General features: G+C 39.2%; 1 protein-coding gene across 3 annotated transcripts in view; it reads right to left on the bottom strand.

Moving 5' to 3' along the window:
- Positions 1–663: 663 nt before the first annotated feature.
- The window catches only part of AGBL1 (AGBL carboxypeptidase 1), an 866,292-nt gene continuing 844,317 nt past the window's right edge, over positions 664–22,638 (bottom strand). For all 3 annotated transcript variants that reach the window (XM_063089330.1, XM_063089331.1, XM_063089332.1), the window contains one exon: positions 664–9,090. In XM_063089330.1, coding sequence (XP_062945400.1) covers positions 8,880–9,090 — 211 coding nt within the window. In that variant the 3' untranslated portion in view covers positions 664–8,879. The remainder of the gene's footprint in view (positions 9,091–22,638) is intronic.

The raw sequence follows: 22,638 nt of genomic DNA, 5'->3' as shown, positions 1-22,638 counted from the left end.
GCCTCTTCACCTGCCTGGCCAGCCCAAGGCCTGGTGGCACTCTCTGCAGGCCGGCCAGTGCAGCGTTAATGGTAATGCATATTATAAATAGAAGTGACCTTACATTTCATCTGGTCCAGCTCCTCATTCTCAAATGGAGAAGAAAAAGAAATTTGCCAGAGAAATTGTCATCCCCAAAGTCATGCATCAAAGTAACAGAGCCAGCCCCTAATCCTTGGATATTTAATTTCCTGTGTAACACTCTTTCCTATACACTAGAAAATAATTTATGAAACAAAGTCATCATTTTTGAAATTTCAAGAAGGGTGGCTACCAGAGTGCCTGCTCCACTTTTATAATTCAGTTTTTTGTTTTTGACTCTGAATGCACTTACATTCATGAAATGCACAAAAAGGTTAGAATATCAGTAGAAGCTTCTCTCATTGTGCCCACACGCTCTTCTATTTGTTATTGTTTTTCTTTAAGAAATACAATTTTTTTTTTTTTTTTTTTTTTTTGCCTTGAGCCAGGAGTAGCAAGCTGGTGTGGCTTGCCTCCTCAGACTGGCTGCAGTAGCAATGAAGAAGGGACACGCTTCAGTTCCCAGGACAATGGTCTCTTTGACTGAGAATATACCGAACCAGAATTACAAGTGTGCAAGAATAAACAAGGCTGGAGTCAATCTAAAGTTGTTTTACACTCTGTTTTATTAAAGTCAATGCATTTCCGTTCCTATGTGCCCAGCCTAGGCTTGCTTAATTATAGACACCCAGGGTGAATGCTAATGGAGGCAGAGGACAGTCCGTGTTTGGAAATCAAGGCCCTTTTCTGACCTCTACAGGCCATTTGGAGGAAAAAAAAGAAGCTGCTTCTGGAAAATTACAGACCAGGAGGCACTGCAGACAAGGGGCTGAGGGAGATTTTTCCTGGATGCTTTCTCGCTGCTCTGAGTCTGCCGGACACATGAATGTCCTATTTTCCTGCAGCTCCGCTATCCATGTTTAATAGGTTACTGAGGCAACGGCTAGGAGGTCATTCTTGGGAGACCTTGGAATGGAAATTAAGATCTCAATCATTCCACACATGTTTAATGAAGCTCACCACATCTTGAGCATGGTGCTAGGCCCTCAGGATGTAGCTGTGAACAAAATTGTCTTTGTTCTCCAAGAAATTAGTCTGGTGGGGGGAGAAAAAAAGTCCACAGGCAATGCCATGCAACAAAAGCTGTGATAGGGTTTCTACAAAAACCATGGAAGACTTCCTGGAGGAGGATACACTTAAGCACATATAAATAAAATTAGACAAATGGGTGGAAGCCAAGGGAAAAAAAGAGTAAAATGCTTTCTGGAAACAGAAAGTGATTTTTCATGATTTCAGCAGGGGCTTGTGTTAAGAGAGGAGACCAGAAAGCTACATGGTGGCTGGATCAGGAAGGGCTCCATTGCCAGGTTATGCTTCCATTTTATCCTTATACCATGGGACGTCACTGACAGGTTGTAAATGGCAGAAATAGGACCAATTTCCACTCCAAATACTATCTAGATACCCAGGGAAGAAAGGGTTGGAGAGGAAACAAGAGCAAAGGTGAGAAGAGTAGGAAGGAAAATTGTGCTGAAATCCAGGTGAGAAATGGCCCAAAAAGAAAGAGCATAGACAGACGCAAGCCAGAGCTAAGGGTCAGACCCATCAGCAAAGCAGATTCATCCTTTAGTGAGAATCTGATGCCTGCCTTGGCCAGACATTGGGCTGTGCATCAGACACTCAAAGAAATGAGACAATCCAGATTCCCATCAACATGCTCAAGTTTAAGAACTTGCAGGTAGAGATTTTGATGAGTGGAGATAAGAAATAGATTGACTTTGAACTTGAGTTTAAGGTGAAGCAGGATGTTATGCAGAGATGTCCAGTATGAGTTATTTATATCTGGGTCAAGGATTTAAAACAACAGCAACAACAGCAAACCTTCCTAGACCCAGGGAGTTGCTCCATAACCTCTAGAAGACCCTTAGGGGTCTTTGAAGAGAGATGCTTTTCCTAGGAGTACACAATCCTACTGTTTACTACCCATATAATCTTAAGCAAGTTCTCACCTTCTTTATGCCCTAACATCCTCACCTATAAAATGAGCATAGCAAGAAGCCTTACATCATAGGGTTGGGTTATGAGGTTTAAATGTGATAACACATGCAAGGGTCTTAAACGATTGTGTATAGTAAGGGTTCGTATTTGGCACATGTTGGGTCTAACATCTGCTGTTGGGGTACTATTTATTTTTGGCCCCCTCTGGGGAAGGAGAAGGAGCAGTGGGAAGTCACATTTCTCTGGAAACAGATTCCAGCTCTGTCCATTACTAAAAGTGTCCCTTTAAGAATGGCTCAGCACCATTTTGAAAATAGCACAAATAATGCCTATTTATCCCCCAGATAGTGAGAGTTAAATGAGTGACTATGTAATAGCCTGAGCACAATGGGAACACAGACAGATTTTTCCTCTAATATCCTGTAAAATAACTTGCTGTTCAGACTGCAGTGTGGGGGAGGCCTGGTTGGTATTATTCTCTCCAAGGACATTCATTCATTGAACCTGCATACCCCAGATGCTTGGATGGCAGTGTTGTCAGCCCCATCTTCCTCGCTTTGCTCCACAGCCAGTCCAGAATCAACCTCATGCCAGGCCTCACCCTGACCTCCAAAGACCAAGCCATGATTGGACACCCGAATTGGAGGGCTCTGAAGAACCAAGCTTCCATTTCCTTACTTTGTTAGACGGTGACCATAATACTTGTCTGCTACCAAGAAACCATTTAACCCCATAAGGCCTTAGAGACTGTAAAAGATCATCAAAATCTCTTGATGTAGAATAATCCATTTGCTTCAGCCGTTTTAACAGTTCAGTGCTCTTCTCTGTTAGGCATCTTGTCATAAGACCTGAATGTGGTTAATTCAGTCATTCCCTCACAGTGTGTGTTCTCTTCCAAGGAGGACAAAACCCATTTTACTTTGTAACCCAAATAGGCCCAAAATATACACACACTTGCAGACCAGTTTATATCATGTGCTGATGAAAGCTGAGTCTCACCTTCTACCCAAAAGACCTCTGGCCTAAGATCACCTAGTCACCCCTTGCCTTTATTAGCCTGTGTCTGATGATAAACCTTCCCTCACTCTTTGTTCACTTGCTTAAAGCCCTGGACCTACTTTGTGTGCGTGTGTGTGTGTGTGTTGTAGGGAACTCAGCTCAATTTCAGCTCCATTGTGTTGAAGTGTGTGTAATAGATGAATTTAAGTTATATACCATTGTATCTTTTTTATTATTAGGCACTGAAAACCTGTAATACAACCCATTTTTATCTCAAAATTCCCTTTTACCACTTTCTTTTTTTCTAAACAACACTTTTTATCAAGAAACAGTCACATGAAGCCAAACTGCATCACAAACAAAAGAGGATATCTGTTGGGAAGACTGCAGCAGGCTCCAGATCTGATGAATTATTTTTGCCCAGAAAAAGCTCTCACGGTGAGTACCAGGCTACTGTCTGTATGTCTTTCCAAGACTGGAGCCTTTGGGCAGCTGGGGCGAGTGATACCAGCAGCGCAAAGCAAATCCATCATTCTAATGCTAATCCCAATGTTCAGATCCACCATGCAGGTCACTTTTCTGAGTCTCTAACAAGAATGACTTATGTCAGGTATTACATGGAAGCCCCTTCTCTTGGCAGAGGGCAGAGGCTCCCCTTGGAATATGAAATCGACTCCAGCTCAGTTTTCCAGGCTGATAAATGGAAGCAGTGTGTGAGAAGTTCTCTTCCCCATAGGGGTGTAATGTGACCTTACTAGCACTGGCAACACTCAATGTGAGCTTGTATCTCAGGGATCAGGTTATTTTCAAATGTTCTTTGTGGCTCTGAATCCTTTTTCCAGACACCCAGAAGAAACTGGAGCCAATTGATGGGATTCTTGGATGCCGATTCTCACTGACAGGATTGCAAGAAGCGCCCAGGCAGCCGAGTTGGCACAATTCACATGGAGCTGCACAGCCAGTTCTCTCTAGAGTGAACATGGGGCCCAGAGCACCTGGATGAATGCTGCAGATACTGGGGACTTGTCAAAATGCTGTCCTACCAGCCTCATCACTCTATCTAAACATTTGCACAGTACAGGCCAGGACAAGGCCAACTTGCTCCTTCTTAAATTCACCTTGCACTGGGAACAGTCTTCCATGGCAACCAGCAGCTTGAGGGGCCGGGTTGTACTTGTGCTAGATGCCCTTTCAATAAAACCAGTTTCCCTTCCTATAACACAAACTGTGATTTGAGATGGAAAATGGAGGAATTTAAGGAAAATAGGTGGCATTTCACTTAGACATTGAACGTCAGGTTTGAGCTGGGGGAAGACACATTCTTTAACACCTTCAGTGTATCAAGAAGAGTGCTCGGTGCAGGGAGAGATGCCAAGGTAATAGCGTGTCCGTGCATCTTAGAACTCACCCTCTGATGGTAGGGGTGGAGCAGGGACATAACAAGCATGTAAATCAACTTAGAAATGGTAAGCATACTATAAAAGATACGTATAAACAGTGCAATAGAGGCATAGAAGAGATTATACAACTCGGCTTGGGGTAGTTAGGAAAGTTTTACAGAAGAAAGGTGACATTTGAATTGGGTCTTGATGCCTTCAAACGAGGTAATGGAAGAAGCATATCAGAGGCAGAGAAAAAATGTGAAAAGTCCTGAAAAATCAAAGAAGACATTTAGGGAGCTGTGTGGCCCATGAAGGGTGTGTGTGTGTGTGTGTGTGTGTGTGTGTGTGTGTGTGTGTGTGTGTGTGTGTGTGTGTGTGTGTGTACACGCATGCATACATGTGATGACATAACATGAGGTTATGTCCCACGGCCATTAGAAGAGACGATAATGGTAGAACCTGAATCTGTAAAGGAGGTTGGGGCCAGATTGTAAAGGGATTTGTTGAGGAAGCTAGACTTTCCTGTGTTGGAAATGTGGAACCAAAAAGCCTTCTGCCACAGGGAAGTGTCATGATCAGCCAGCGGTTTCCACACTTAGGGGCTCATGGGTGGCAATTCTTGTGCTTCTCTACTAACAACAGGACTATCCTAGAGGTGGAAAAGGAGAACTCCCTACCTTTGCCTATCACAGAAGGTGCACAAGGCTACCCCAGGAAGCTGCGGGCCCCACAACCCCTCAGCCCCCCAGTCCTAGCCCTGACACCCAGGGTACAAGACAACAGCTGGTACAGGACAGCTGTACACGTGGCCCGGCCCCAGCATCACCTCTCTGGACTGTCATCCCCTCTGCACACTTTGAGCCTCATCTGCTTCCCATTTCAACTCCTTGAAATTCCTGGGTAATCTTATTTGGCTCTGAGTTTAGTACAATTTTCGGAACAATTCACCATACTGGTTTGGGCAGCAAGAGACTTTCTGACTGGGTTGAAAGAACAGCTCTTATAACTATCTAGGGTTAACTTCCAAGTAAGCTCTCCCCTACCCCAGACTGCAGATTGGTGAGGTGGGACACAGACAGGCTTCAGTCATAGCAGGAAGGGAGGGAAATCTGTTCTGTCCCCTGCTCCCTTGTTCTGTTCAAGCAAGCTCCTTCTCAGCTGACTGGCACCTAGGCTCAGTTGCTCAGGATTTTCACCTGGGTCCCCAACAGCACTAGGTGTTAGGTTCCCCTCTCCTTCTACTTTTGCCTCCTGATGTGCTTCTGGTCTTTAGGCATCCTCTCCAGCTGGCTATCTCAGAAGCCCCCAACATTCAATTTGGCCCCAAAACTTCATTCATTATCTCTCACCTCAATGCAAAATTTCTGCTCTTCAAATATATAACATAACATCCCAGGGTACTCCTCAAAACTACTGAACAACCAGCATAGCAAGGGCACCAACCAAGCAGCCATGAACAAGTGTGCCGCGGTGCTGATAGATGGATGCTGATATCAGTCCTGGGCATGCCTCTGCTGAACACTCTGTAAATCTCCCCCATCACATTCAGAGCAAAGCACAACCCCTTCATCAAGGCATGTCAAACGTCACTTGTTCTGATTACTGTCTCTCTTTGCAATTTCATCTCTTGTCACTCTCCTCCTTTTCCCACATACAAACATCTTTTAAACTAGTCACACTGAACATTTTATTTAAAGCTCTAACCCCACCATACAGCCTTTGCACAAGCTCTTTCCACTTCTTAGCATGTCTCTTCTCCCCTTTTCACTTAAAAACTCCTGCACATCCTTCAAGAATCACCTAAATCATCATCTTTCTGTTGACTTTTACCACCACTGCCACCCCCATTACATTAGGTGTTTCTGTACTATCCTCTGCATAGTTCCACAATGGCATATGCATTGTATTAAAATAAAATGTTTTGTGCTCATCTCTCACAAGTTACTGTAACTTGTGAGCAACTTGAAGGCACAGAGTGAGTCATTTTTCTCTGTATTCATAGAGCCTAATAAAGTGCACGACACACAGTAGGTGCTTCACATATTACGTACACAGATGGATCAATATGCAGCATGTTCCTGGCATTTCCTGGACATGCCACATAGAAATTTACCTGTCTTTGTCACTTTCTCTCGGAAACATGCTAGATGACTAGAGACTAATTCCATAAATTAATTTGGAGTGAGGTTCTAAGTGGTGATTATTAGTTAGTATTATTCCTGTCCTTCTCAGCATTTACATTTAGACAATATTATCTTCTTGACTCCTCAAAGCAAAGAAACAGCAGAAGCACTATACTATCCTCTAAGAGCATGGAGATTGAATCTGAGAGAAGTTAAGGAATACCGTGAGTTTGGCAATCAAATTTGGTGTTTTGTTATTTCCTTCAAATTACTTGTATATGCTACAGAAATTTGACTGCCTTAATACAAAGAATGGACGTGCAATTTCTGAACTGTAGCAAGGAAATTCAGAAGAGTTGGGGGAAAAGAAAGATACTGTCAGTAATGATATCAACTCTCCAGTCACAACCTACAAGCCATTCTCCTATGCCTTGGGGCTAAACTATGGGAAAGTTTGTTCTGTGGCTTTCTGCTGGTCAAGAGAAGTGTCCTGTAAGGTTTCTCTGAGGATATTCTAATTTTTCCAAAACTCTCTTGGTGGTGGATGGTACATGAGGAAAGTCTCTTTGGCAGGCATGTGATCCCCTAATATGCATTATATTTGTCTGCCTTAGTATTAAAACTACAAAATTTTAACTGGGCCCACCTCAAATAAAGACCACATTTCCAACCTCCCTTACAGCTAGCTACCTGTGGTCATAGGATCATTTTGTGGCTGGTGGGATTAAGCAGAAATGTTATGTACACAGCTTTCTGAAAGATAGGGACATGTTCCTCTTTTTGTGATCTTACTGTGGTCTGAGACACAGAGGCAAAGGCTGATGCTTCAGCTGTCATACTACATCAAGAGTAGAAGTGACACCCAGTAGAACCAGAAAACTGCAGAAGCTGGGTCTTTGACACCACCCAGCCATGATGCCAGCTCTGCCCTTCCTCTACCTGAAATTCCACATGAAAGAGAAACAGACTTATGCCTTACAAAAGCTATTTCTATTTTGAATTTTCCATCTCTCATAGCTAAACCTAATCCAAACTAAATGCACATGGCCTCAGAACAAATCCACATTTGACCTAGCATATCCTTTCCTAGTTATCTCCTATTCCACATCTGCCTTCCATATCTCTTCTCTTTTTTTGCAGGGGCCCTGTACACCTCGTCATTCAGATGTCTACACTGCCTCCCTTGGCATGCTGAAAGGTTTTTCTCCACATTCGCTTGTCTTGAGCCATCTCAACCTCTTGATCTCTGCTCCTATGTAACCTCTTTCCCAGATCCGTTCCAGTAACAGGGAGTATTTCCCAACCATGTGATCCCACAGAATGTTTCTGTAACTGTGAGAATACTTATATAGAATGTTCTGTGCGTGCTGTGGAAGAAAATAAGCCAGCATCATTACCTACCAAGTGCCAAGCTGTACACTTTCATATATAGCTCATTTCATCTTTACAATAACTTTATGATATAGATATGCTCTTCCCCATTGTATGTATAAGAAAACTGAAGTTTAGGGAGATTAAATTATTTGCCTAAGTTCTTGTAACAAGCAACTGCCAGATCTAGGATATGAACCACTTGGTCTGATTCTGAAACAAATGAATTTTCCAGTATGTCTTGCTGGCTCCCAGGATTATGTTTAGTGGCCTGAATACATGGGATTTAAAAACCTGTGAAGACCAGTGACTATGTCTTATTTCTTAGAATCTAGTGCAGTGCCTTACCTATATCTGATCTGTAAATTACATACTGTTAAAGAAGTTCCAGGATGATATTTGTAGTTCTTTGGTAGCACAGCTTTTCATGTTAAATCACCCAGCACCTGAGGACCCTGACAGGAGCCCCAGAGTCTCAGTGGCTTGCAGTGCACAGCTCCAGTGCTATGGTAAGGAGATAACAGTAGGAGGTAACACTGATGTATGAAACAATTTAACCACTCAATTCTGTCTGAGAAACAAAGAAGAAAGTCCAACACCTGTACTTCCAGTCTGCTCCAGTTTCAAGGATAGGAACAGAGAAGAGTTTGGAACAGCCTTGAGAGGATCCAAGGTAATCTTGAGTTTACCTATTGGGTCACATTCTAACCACAATGGCAGCTGGCATAGGCTCCAAGTCCACCTAACTGTGTACATCAAATGTTATAATTATGAAGTAGCCAGATTCTACGCTTAGTGAAACTAGAACAAAGTCTGGAAAAGGGATTGTTGGGCTCACATAGGCTGGCTTTCTGCATCGACTCGTACATTGCGTGTGTCTGATGGTGAAGAAGCAGCATCATAACTGTTGTTCTAATGGTCAGAGACATAGAACTCTCTATGAAACTTAGGGATATAGGATGGCGTTTCTCTCCTGCCCTGGCCCCTTCTCTTCTTCCGCTCCTTCATCCTCACTGAGGGCGCACTCCTGGATCTGCCGGTCCAGCTCAGAGAAGCTCCATCTGTGGCCTGAGCTGCTGTCTGTGTTGTAATCAATCTCCTCCATGCACGGGGGCTCATCGTCCAGTTCTGTAGTGGGGGTGGTGGTACTGCTGCATCTGCCATGGGTTCCCAGGAAACACAGAGAAGAAAGGAAGAGAGAAAGGTAGGGAGGGGGAAAGTATAAAGGGGAAGGAAAATAGAAGAAGGGAGATGGAGAGAGAAAAAGGGGAATGAAAAGAGAAGTTAGCTGAAAGGAGAAACACATACAATTGATAGGAACAGTAGGGTGGACATTTCCTTCTCTGACTTTTAATCTCAAGAGTAACTGCCCCTTAGAGTGCGTTGTATACCCACTTCCCTGTGTCCTCAATTGCCGGCCTTGAGACAGGGAAAGGAAATCACATAAAATCTATGGGCTTCTTCCTTCTTTTTCCAGAATAGTCTGTATCTAAGCCCTATTTCCAGTGAGAATATTTCCAATCAGAAGATGTGGACAGCCTCACATACTTAGGATCTTCAAAGTAGTTGAGGCTGAACGTGAGTAAACAGAGAAGGCCGTCACTGGGCATCTGAGCAGGCTACCTCCTCTACTCCCAGGAAAGAGCAGGCTTGGGATCCTGGTAGGGGGGACTCCGAGCCCTAATGTTTCCCATTCTAAAAATCAGCACTGGGAGCCATATTGCACAGCTCTCCATCATGATGAATAGTTTACTGGAATTAGAAAATTAATACAAGTTGAACTTAATAAATGAGAGAGTAAGCAGGTAAACAACATTCTGTTTCTACTCTGTTTGTGCTTCCCACCAGACCCCTCCTTCTCTCCAGTTTATTAACAAATGAAAGATAAACAGGGTTTGACCAGCAAGAGATAAAAGTGGGGAACAGGAGTGAACAACAGAACTTTACTATATATTGTGAGCAGAGGGAATTTCCTCCCAAGGAGCTGTATATCTCCCTCATTTGCATGAGGTACCTTCTTTCCTGAAGACTTTCTAATCACTCCCTACTTAGAACTTAACCAATTAGGATTAGCAGCATGCTGAGTCTCTACTCTGTGATTTATAGAAGACAAGCACTTCATAAATCAGGCAGAGCTGTTCATCCACCTGCCTCACCATAAACAATGAAAATGGGTAATCAGCGGCACGGTTACATGTTAGCTCGGGAAATGAATCAGAGGCCGGGTCCTTAATTGTCTACTGACTGACATGAGCTGCTTCTGTGCTCTCCAGACCCCCAGTACCCTAAACTGAAGGTCTGGTGGGACACTGCCTAAACAGAGAGAAAGGGAAAAAATATGAACCTTGTTTCCACAGGCCTACAGAATTAAATCGTTATCATATTTTACAGGCTGCATTGTGGATAATAAAGTAGTTGAGTCAAGGAAGGTGAGAGCTGCTCCAGCTCTAACACAAGATCAAGTCAATAACTCACTTGGCACCGTGTTTGGTAATGAGGTTCCATTGCCACTCAACACCAAGAGCCTGAGCTTAAATCCTGGCTATGGGGCTTTGGGCAAACACCTTCATCTCACCAAATGGCAATAGAAACCTCAAGAATTGTGTTGAATTCTAAATGAGAAAACACATGGATGTTGTGTAGCAGAGTGTCTTGCGAAATAAAGGCAAACAACAAATTTTAATCCCATTGCTCTACTGTAGATACTAAAAAAGATGGTGCAACCTGGTGTGGAAGGAGTGCATGCATTTAGGTTTGCTGCTTCATACCTGGGTTGCTACAATAATTATTGCGAAACCATCAAAATCAACACTGCTCATAATTTCTCTAAAGTATGATTTTTATTAAGCCACTTCCAAATTCAGAAACTGGCAATGACTCTCCCTTGCCTATTAGTGCAATGTGAGTATTGATGAACAGGAGCTTCCTACAGGGTCCAGTTGGCAGAAGTCCAGACTAAACAAGGTTAGTTTTGCCTTAATAAGGTTCTGCCTTTCCTACATGTGCAATCTACTCCACTCACTCATAATCTTGGAATTCTCCCACTACAGTCAAGTTGTCAACCTGTTTTTGTTGTGATCACTTAACATACCAGACTTAATGTTTCCCCAAGCCTTCACTCACACATCAACTGCCTTTACCTTTAATGTCCTTCCAAACCCCTCAACATCCAACCAAATAAGGTATATCTTTTTTAAAAAGCTCTTAATTTCCACCAAATAACTATTTTGATAACTCCATCTCTCATGGAAAATTTCTTTCTCTAAACATTAACCTTTACATATTCACTTAATTTGTTTTGTTCCTGAAGTTGGTTATAGTATTATTGTGAATAAAATAAGTCCTATGACTCTGTACTTATTTTTTTCTATAGAATATCGAGAATGTGCTGAAAATGTAGTAAACATAAAATAAAGAGTTGCCAAATTAAATATGTAACAGGGTTATATTCACAAAAACCTATATTTTAGATCATCTTTTGGAGAACTACTTTTTTTTTTCTTGATTTCTTTTTGAAAGGTTTTCTTCAAAGGTTTTATATAAGAAACATAGCACAATTATCATTTAATTGTATTTTAGTGATTTAACACAAATAAAATTTCTTTTGCCATACATATGTATGTATAAATATAATATATAATATAAATCTAATATATATTATAAAATGTATTATAATAAAATATTATATTATAATACAATGATATATATTTTATATATATACATATAAGTTAAGAAGCCCTAAAATAGTTTAACTATGTTTCTCATTTATTTGCTCAAATGCAGTGTAAATATTTTAAGTTAGGGAATCAAAATATATATTTAGGGATTTCCACTTCTGGAGAGATGGAAATGTAATTTTTACATTTCCTCCTCCTAATTTCTTTCAATATTATATACAAAAAAAAAACCATAAGAAGATATTGAAATGTGAATGGAATGTGGAGGGGAAAAGGCCGACTGTACTTGGGCCTCAGGACTTGAAGCCAATATGGCTATGAGCTCCCTGGTTTCTTTTTTGCTGCATATATACTAGACTTGGTGCTGGAGCACCTGAGTCCTGGAATGCCAACAGGTACAGACCAAAAAAGAAAGCTCAAACAAGAGCTCTAGCCACATGATGAAGAAAGGGGAAGCCTAGCAAGAAAGAAATGTTTTATTCTATGAGAGCTCTACTCTAGCCAAACACTGCAAAGAAACTCAAACCATAACAAAACTAAGAACCCCACCCCCATGCTCCCAACAAAAGCAGGGAGCCTAGACTTTTACTCTCTTCATCCTGTAAGGAGTACCCCAAACACCTTTCTCTCCCCCATGCTGAGAAGAGGGAGTACAAAGAGATGGCAGAGTGGAGATCCAGGCCTTTCTTCTCCACTGGATAATAATAAGGCTCACTTTACATCAATAACATTGGAGGTCACATGGGGATCCTGAACTTCCACCCACAACTATTTACAGCAAGTCCTACCCCTTACCAGTGGCAGTGGAGAGCACTAAGGAGCAACTCCTGCCCCATCCAGCCAGAGTAGTGTCAGTGAAAGCCTAGTGGGGAGCTGAAACTTCCACCACAGCCCAGCAGTAACAAGGATACCCTCACCACGCCGGGTGCAATGGAAGCCTAGTGGGGAACCTAGACTTTGACCTGCACCCGGCAATAAGAAGCTCCCTTCTTCTCATGTCTGCATGGTATAAGAACAGATCAAACAGAAGATTTAAATAAGATCCATAGCCTCATAGCATAATATCCAAAATGTCCAGCTTTCAATATAAAATTGCTCATCATACCAAGAACCAGGAAAATCAACATAAATCATCACCAAGATGGTGCAGATGTTAGAATTACCTGAGGAAGATTTTAATGCAGACGTCATACAAGTGCTCCACTGAGTAATTATGGACATACATGAAACAGATGAAAAAAAAAAAAAAAAAAAGAATGTCTCAGTACAGAAATAGAAAATCAGCCAAAAAATGTAGGGGAAATAAAGAAGAAGTAAATGAAAATTGTAGAAATGAGAAATACAATAAAGGAAATATAAAACTCAGTAAAGAAATAGCAAGTTTCAGCAAAGAAAAGAAAGATATAAAGAAAAAAACAAATGAAACTTTAAAATGGAAAGATACAAAAAACTTAAATAAAAACCTCAGTGGATGAGCTCAACAAGAGAATGGAGGGGATGGAGAAAACAGTCTGCAAACTTGAAAACAGAACAATACAATTTACGCAATCTGAACAACAGAGTGAAAATAGACTAAAAACATGAGCAGAGCATAAAGATCCTGTGGGACCATAACAGAAGATCTAATCCTCATTTTACCAGAATCCCAAAAGGAGGGAGCCTGAAAAAGTTTTCAAAGAAATAATAGCTGAAAAATTCCTAAACTTTGCAAAAACGATAAATCTACAAATAGAAGAGGCCAAGCAAACCCCAAACAGATAAACCTAAAAAAATCCACATGAAGACAAATCTATACGGAAAAGAACTTGAAAGGCAGCAGAGTTCTCATCAGAAACCATAGAGGCCTGAAGGAAATGAGACACCATTTCTCAAGTGTTGCAAGGAAAGAACTATCAACCTAGTACTGTCCTCTAAAACCAGCAAAGAAGGGAAAATAAAAACATTCTCACAGAAAGGAAAGCTTTGAGATTCTTTTGCCAGCAGAACTACCTAAAAGAATGGCTAAAGAAAACCCTCTAAACAGAAATGAAATAATAAAATAAGATATTTTGTAATGTGAGAAAGGCAGAAAAAAGCAAGAAAGGAAAAAATACAAATACATGTACAAAATTAACTCAAAATGGAAATTCAAATGTAAAACATAAAACTGTAAAACTTTTGGAAAATAAAACAGGATAAAATCTTTGAGATTCAGGATTAGCCAAAGAATTCTTAGATATGACACTAAAAATATGATTCCTAGGGAAAAATGATAAATAAGACTTCATCAAAAATAAAAACTTTTGCTGCGTGTAAGACTCTGTTTAGACCGTATTACAAGCTACTGACTGGACAAAATATTTTCAAACCACATATCTGATAAAGAACTCAAATCTAGAATTTGTAAAAAAACAAACAAACAAACAAAAAAAAACTCTTGAAACTACTGAAAAAACAAACTATTCATTTAAAAAATTGCAAAAGACATGGAGAAATATTTCCCCAAAGAAGATATATGGATGGCAAATAAACACTCGAAAAGATATTCAGCAACACTAGCCATTAGGAAAATGCCAACTAAGACTATGAACAGATAACACTGCACACCTTTTAAAATAGGCATAATACCAAATGCTGAAGAGGATGCAGATAAACCAGATCTCTAATACACTGCTGGTGAGATTGTACAGCCATTCTGTAAAATAATTTGTCCATGTCTTCAAAAACTAAAAATATACTTTCCATATGATCCAGAAATTGTACTCTTGGTCATTTAGCACAGAAAGATAAAAACTTATGTCCCATTAAAATCTGTACGTGATTGTTTATAGCAGCTTTATTTGTAATAACCCACACCTGGAAACAGCTGAAATGTTGCAAAATAGGAAAATGGTTAAACAAACTATGGTAAGTGCATGTCACAGAATACCACTCAACCATAAAAATGAATGAACAATTGATACATGCAACAACTTGGATGGATCTCATAGACATTATGTTGAGTAAAAATAGAGACAATCTCAAAGGTTCATATACTGTATGATCTTATTCATATAACATTCTGAAGATGACATAATTATATAGAGAGAAAACCAATTAATGGTTGCCAGGGCTTAGGGATTATTTGAAGGAGAAAGTGTGTGTGATTATAATGAGGGGGCACAAGGGAGATCTTTGTGGTGATGGCACAGTTTTCTATCTGATTGTGGTGGTGGTTACCTGAATCTGCACATGGGATCCAATGACATAGACCTATACACATACTTTATACTAATGCTAATTTTCTGATTTTGTACTGATGGTCACATAAGATGTTGCCATCGGGGGAAACTGGGGGAAAAGTACACAGGACCCTTTGTACTATCTTCACAAATTCCTCAGAATCTATAATTATTTCAAAAGCTAAAATTTCAAGAAGTTATAAACGCACAATCTGAATTTTTCCATAGTGATCTTTCGAATTCAGCTATACACTGATGACTCAAAAATCCCAAACTTTAGATTCATATATCCAACTGCCTGGTAGATATCTTCCCTTGGAATCTCTACAGACTCACCAAACTCAACCTGTAAAGGGAATTCTGCTGCACAACTACTTCTATCATGTCCCCCATCCCCATGCCAAAACCTGCTCATCGTTTTTGTAGTTTTTACTTTAATAAGTGGTACCACCACATGGACCTTGAGTTCTCTATTTCCCTTACTTGCCACATTAAGTTGCCCATTAAATTCTGTCTGTTTTATCTCCTTATTTTCTCTTTAATGTATTCTTTCCATCTGCTCTAACTTTCATTATTGCTTTCTAGTGCTTCAGCCCATAAACTGTTCTCCATGTCTTATATCTGCCACGTTGCTACTGCATCTTCCACAGTCTTCATACAAATTTACCAGTACACACAAGATTCTTCCTGACCTGGGTCTCCAGAATCTGTAACCCCAAATCCTTGTTCTCATCCACATGCCCCACATGTTCCAGACTTAATGAATTCCAGAATGTGCTGGGCTACCCCCTTTTTCAATAGTTTGTACAGGCTGTGGAATGCATTCTCATAGTCTACCTTACTAACTCTTAGAACAGGGTGGAGTCTTCACTGGCCCCTCTCTCTGCTTCCACATTTGCATGCAGCCATTCAGTCTCTGTGCTTCCAAAACACCCTGAGTATGTTTCTACCATGACATTGGTTGTAGCAATCACTCCTGCCAGTGATTCACTCCTTCTGGAAGGGGTTCTTACATTTACGTATCCTCAGTACCTGGTACAGAGTAGGTACTTCATAATTTCTTACAAATGACTTAAAAATAAATGAATTAATTCTCTTTCATTTTTCCTAAGAGAAAAATGTTTTTTTGTTTTTTTTCTTTTAAGTCAGGGAAAAGGACAATAACAAAGAAACCAAGTTACTGATTTGGATTTTGCATGCCAGACTCATTCTGGAATTTCCAATATTTTGTTAATATCTAAAAATTAAGTCAAGTAAATAAAGGGAACTGAAGGAGTTTTCCTCCCCAGGTCTGTTCCAGTTTTGTTTTATTTTCTATAACCACAGCTTGATCTGTGACCCAGATAACTGATGAGGTGACATGGATATAAAATATATTTTGCTACACACAAAAAATAAAATAATTTAAAAATTGGTGCAATTTGAACAATCTCATGCTCCCTTTCAACCTGCACAGAAATAGGATCAAAATAAGAGCTAAAACAAGGAAAATAATCAAATAAACTAAAAAACATTTTAATACTATATATAAGTCTTTAATACCATCATGGTAGTTTTAGAATGGTTAGAATTTAACAGATTTCTAGATCTTGCATTGTTTCACAATGTTAGGAATTATTTGATTCAGTCAGAGTTGATTGAGTTGAAAAGATGCAAATCTTGGCAGAAATTATACCCTTTAATATAACTTTTTGAGTTTTTCCTAATGGTTTCCATTTAAACTAACGATAGTAACAACAATCATTCCTTGGCGGCTCAAGATGAAATGAAGAAAAACATCTATTAAGTGAGTTTTAAATATTGAATCTGTCACTTAATAATACACAGAATTGAGCAAGGTGCTTAACTGCTCAAAGACTTCATCAGTTTCCCGATCAGCTTCTTGATATGGAAGACCGAAATCATAATGTTTATTATAAAAGGGTGCTTTAAGGTTTAAGTAAGAAAATGTATATTATAGTGCTTTACATAGTTAACTGTACTGAGGAAGAGTAGACACTTAAACACTAATTCCCTCCTTCCTCTCTCTCTTGGGCAAAGACAGGAGTTACATCAGCTTCTCTCTATGGCCCCTCCCACCACTAAAATTCTCAGATAATTAACATTGCAATATTATTCATCTCATGTTATAGAAAGTAATTCTCTTATGCTATGACAGAAAAGACTTACTTTTCTGCCTTTAAATAACATTGTGCTTCTATCTAGTATGTCCTCATCTTCTCCAACTTTTTTCCTTTCCTATCAATAGAAATTCAATTTATTCTTTAAGGTACAACTCACATGTTGCTTAAATGTTTAATCCATGTATGTCATTCTGATTTCTTCCTATCCTGGGAATGTGGCACTCTCATATGAGATCTGTTGGTCCACTTTGTCTTTATCTACGTACAATTCTTTATAGCACTAGCCTGGAGGCTAATTGAGGTCAGAAAATGTACTTGAATCTCTGTGCCCTCTGCAGGAGGGTTTCTCAGCCTTGTCACTGTTGACATTTTGCTCCAGATAACTCTTCATTGTGGGGGATGTCGGTGCACTGTAGGAGGTTTAGCAGAATCGCTGGCCTCTACTCACTAGATGCCAATGATATGTCATACTCTCCTTCCCAACAGGGGCAACCAAAAGCATCTACAGACATTGCCAAACTTCCCCAGCTTGAAAACTGCTGATTTAAGTGCCTAATACTTGAGAAACATTTGCCTTTATAAGGGTGACCCGAGTAAAAGAAATAAATGGAGGGAAGGGTGCAATGTAAGATAAAGAAAAAATTATGGAAAGAGAAAAATATAGAAAGAGAAAAATTCCTGATAAAACATTACTCCATTAAGGAAAAAAAAATAATTATCTAGAAATAGAAGTCCTTTTTTTTCCCCAAAGATGATAGAAAGCATCAATCAGAAATGAAAACCCAATCTGTGAAGTTGTCAATTTTCTACAATTAAACTAGACATTTAATTCAATCTTAATCAAAGTACCAATGGCCATCATAATGCATAATATAATAATCATGAACTATCACAAGCATTCAGTTTAAAATTGAAGACCAAGATTCTCTGTCTCCTAGCACCAGCATTAATTGTCATTTTTCTGGAGGTTTAACTCAGTAAAATTTGTCCAGGAAAAAAATAGGATATTTTTTAAAAGGAGGAGAAGAAGAATACTGTTATTTGTTGATTTTATGATTGTGTGTCTAAAAAACACAAGATAATCAATTAAGATAGCACTTTAGGAAGAATAAGAGCTCATTTAGGTAGCCAGTTTTATCGAAACATGAATATTAATAGTTTTGCTATTTGAGCACTAACCAGTTACAACTTTAACGTAAAAAATATATATCACTTACAACAGAACCAAGATATATAAAATGCTTAGTCATAAAATTAATAAGAAATATGTGGAATTATATGAAAAGTAGTATCAAATTTCACTGTGGGTGGTAGTGACACATAAATACATCCCAAAAGTGTTACAAATTATTTTGAAGTGAATATTTTATCCAGTCATAAGAATTTGTAAAATTGTTTGTAATGTAAGTAGAAGATCAAACCATTAACAAAAACATGGAATTATATACAAAGAAATAATTATTCACAGAAAGGGTAATGAGGGGTACTTGCTCTATCCATGTTAAGACACTTTGTAAACTACTGTAAAAAAAAATTGTAATATAATTGAACAAATACACAGATGGTACAATAGAACAGAAAGGTAGAAGTGAAGACTCCCTTTTGTGTACAAGCTATTATGTTATTAGAGGGGCATGACTCTTCAGATAGAATAGGAGCAACAATTTTGGCCTGAAATCACGTTATAACCCTACCTCTCACCATGATAAAAAATGTAATTATAAATGGCTTGAAAACATTACAAAAATACATTATAGTAATATCAGAAGAAAGCAAAGAATAGTTAATGTTTTTTAAAACTTATGATGGAATTCATTTTAAACTTTCCAAATCCAAGGCAGTTGGACTCTTTAAAAAATTATTTTATAAGCAGCACAGAATCTAAAAATGGTAAATGTGTTTAAAGGCATATAAAAACCAAGACAATTTTTGCCATGTATAAAATAGTCAAATGTTGTCATCTGTAATATTTAAAGAATTTGTATAGCAAAACAGAATCCTCACCAATTAAAATGATCAGGAGTATGAGGATAACATTTATATATGAAGAATATGGGGACAAAAACTAAGCAAAAATGAAAGAAAAAAAATAAAATCAGTCTGAATCTAAGTAAAATAAGTATAATTAAAATTATAGGATGCAATTTTTCACATACAAAATTGGCTCGAGATAAAAAACAAAAAGTGAGAGAATTAAGTGCTGCATTAGAGAAGATCCAGATAAACTGGTATCTTTGCAAATGCTGAAGGTAGCACTTTCATTTTCAAAAATTTAAAGAAAGTACATTAAGATTTGGTAAATAATTCCCTAGATGTCAAGCAGGCTAAAGAGGTCTATGAAAGTAAGTGAACATTCTGAAAGGATCAACCAAAAATCTTTCCTCTGAGAAATTTTAGGTTCCTTATGGGGAAACTAGGGGAAGTAAGAAACATACTCTTTGGCCACAATTTATCTCCAAAACACAGTGTGCAGGTAGGACTGGAGGACGGCCAGGCCATGAACATTTTTCCATGACACACATAGCTAATTCAAGTACACTGTCTTCAGGTGAGGTAGGATGGAAGAGAACAAATAAGAATTTAATGTGCCCTATAATACATACAATTATTATTTGTCAATTAAATTTTTTTTTAATTTTAAAAATTAAAGATCTGAAGCTATTCTGTAGTCAACATAAAAGAATGGAGAAAAAAAAAAAAAAAAAACCCCACTAAATCTTCAAGCAAAAGAAATTTAATCTATTCTGAAGCCTTAATAAAACTCTGAACAAGATTTTTTTTTTTTTTGGTAATTTGCTCACCGTTATTCATTAATTTAATAATTTATTCATCAAATATTTCTTCAGCACCTATTAGGGGATCAAAGATAAAAGATGAAAAGGATAAATTTTTATAGCTCAAGAAAGAAATTAAAGGTGATTAAAAATTATGGAACTCATAATCACATTTGAAGCAACATGAAATAATATAGAAACTACTACAAAAATTAGTGATAAGGAAGTCATAGTTGTGAAATTCACATAAAACACATTGGAAAAACTCAAGAGATCAAAAAGATAATAGATATGAAAGAAATACAGGGAAGAGCCAATGTAGTGAATGTAGTGGAGAAAAAATATAATCGAAGATATATGTGAAAGAAGATAACAGATATGAAAGTAAAACAAAAAGGACCAATGTAACTGGAAAATATATCATTCAAGATATAATAGAAAAAAATTCTCGATACAAAAATACTTGAGCATGCAGATCAAAATGACACAACGTATACCAGGAGTAGAAACAGAGACTGAAAAATCCACAGCAAGATATAATCTTAATCTGCCAATCATCCATTCAATTATGCACTGTGTGCCTTCTCTGTGCCAAGTGGTATTGTTGGAGCTGGGAAATGTGCAAGACACTGTTGTAGCTTAAACTTCAAAGATGAAGGAAAAAGTAGATAAGCATGCAAGCAGAAAAATAAGTCTTCTAAAGTGGGGAATATATTGGATTGTGTAGAGGATTCATAAAGCAAATGTACCTCACAGGGCCTGGTTTTCTAAAACCTTACAGTTTCAAATATTGACCTTGCAAAGGACAGGAAATTTCCCCCAGGGCATTGAGTCTCTGTTGCAAAATAAGAATTGTAACACAGCAAGGCTGCTGGTTCTAAGACAGACAAGTTACTAATTGATATGTAAAGTTACTAAAAAGCTGCTACAGGGAAAAGGAATGTCGGCTAAATCAAGCCATTATTAGTGGATCACTAAACTGCCTAACAGAATGTCATCTGACTTGTTTTCACTGAATGTTACCAGCTTCTATTGTAAAACTTGTTAAACTGTACTTAGCAAAACCCCACCTATGTCTCTTCCTGTAACTTCTTGGTCTGGAGAATAAAGGCAGGAAGAGAACCCCGATTTGTCGATTTGTCGTTAATTCCCAAAAGGAAGGATGCTTATGCTTGAGGGTCCTGGGATATTAACCCCTTTCTGGGGCTTCTCACAGCTCAAAAGAGATGGGCTTTGAGTAATCTTTGGCGACTACATCACCCAGGGGAAAAGGGGTGACAATCCGTGGGAGGCAAAGCAACAGGGTTGGTTTTAATGTTCTTCATTGTGTGTGTGGCAGTGGGGGGATGGGGGGTGCGGGGTTTACCAAATTCCAAAAAAGGCAAAAAGAAAAAGTCTGACCAAATAATTTCATAAAAAGCCAAGTTCTTTTGCAAAACAAAGACATTGTTAAACATGCAAGACCTCAAGAAATGTAAAAGCTATTTGCTTTCTTCAGGGAGGTTTAGGCAGGGTCTTGTAGTAGACACTACTTGAAAAAGTCCAGGCAACACAAAGATGGATCAAAATGGAGGCTTCAGAAATGGGAAGGCATGGCCAGAAAAAATGCTGATGAACACAGAACTATGTTAAACATACAACTAAGGCTAATCTGGAATGATGTTTATTGAATGTTATAACACAATGTAAAAATGTCAATAGGCAATATATTAAGTTTAAAAAGAAAAGTAAGAAATAGAGGCTTAAATATAGGAAAGTAATGTTAACTATTAGGTCATATGAGAACCTTTTTGGCCGCGCCCCATCATGGAGCTGGCTACCCTTCTCTTCCGCCTTCTCCTTCCCGCCGGCGCCACAATACCTTCCTGCTGGTGCAAATCGCACACTAGTCAGCACAGGCTCCCTGGTAACCATTTTACTCTCTGGATTCACATTTCTAGATTAAAACCAGACACCCGGAACCTCGTCCCCACCAGCGTCCAGGATATCTCAGAAGAGTCCCAAGGCTCCCCTCCATCTACTCCTTCTCCCTCTTATTCTTGTACTCCAGACCCATCTAATCCCCTGAAATTGCGATTTTTCCCACATTCCTTCCTCTCCTCAACCACAAGGATGCTCCCTTTTAGTATTCTTAACACTTTTTATATCCTCCTCCTCTTTCTCTTTATACTTCCTCAAAGTTCCTCTTCTTCTCCATCTTACATTTGGAGATTTAAGGTGAGAGAGTCATACACACACAAAAACACCAAAGTCACACATTTGGCCGCTACTGTGGACTGCTCCATCAAAGGTTGCTCCAAGGCTGTCACTATCACTCTTTCCAATTCCAAGTTAGTTAAACAAGCCAACCGCCCTTACCTTTGCTTCCTCTTTGATCAGACCCAAGATTACTGCCACTGGTGGCCTGACACCTATGGTGGCTGTCCGTATTGGTCATGTAAGATCCACAGGGGGGTTAGGGTATATGGGACAGCCTACTGGTAGGAGACTTTTTCAGTGTGAGGGCAAACGACAGTGTTCTTTAACCATCAGGACCCATGGGAGAGCCGATGGGCTACCAGGGTCCTTGCTTCTGTTTACTGTAATGGCTATGCTTCACACCCCTGTGGAACTTTTGAAATATCCCATGAGTATGTTCCTCTTCACAACCCTATATCTCTTGTCTCTACAGACATAAGACATCATGAACAGAACATCATATCCTCTTTAGAAAATGCCCCTTCCCTACATGACCCGGGCTCCCCTATATATACTTGGTTACAGATCATCTCCGATACCCTGTCCTTTTTAAACCAGACTGTTCCATCCATTTCCCCTGGAAATTGCTTTTTGTGCGCCTCCTTGGCTCGCCCCATGCTTGCCACTGTCCCAGTCAACAACACCGACTCACTCCTGTTCAAACCCTTCCCAGGCCCCACTGCCCTCTTCACC

This window comes from Cynocephalus volans, chromosome 3 (assembly GCF_027409185.1).
Source record: "Cynocephalus volans isolate mCynVol1 chromosome 3, mCynVol1.pri, whole genome shotgun sequence".
In the NCBI taxonomy this organism is placed as follows: domain Eukaryota; kingdom Metazoa; phylum Chordata; class Mammalia; order Dermoptera; family Cynocephalidae; genus Cynocephalus; species Cynocephalus volans.
Note: the sequence above shows the minus strand (reverse complement) of the source record. Positions and strands in the feature narration are given on the sequence as shown.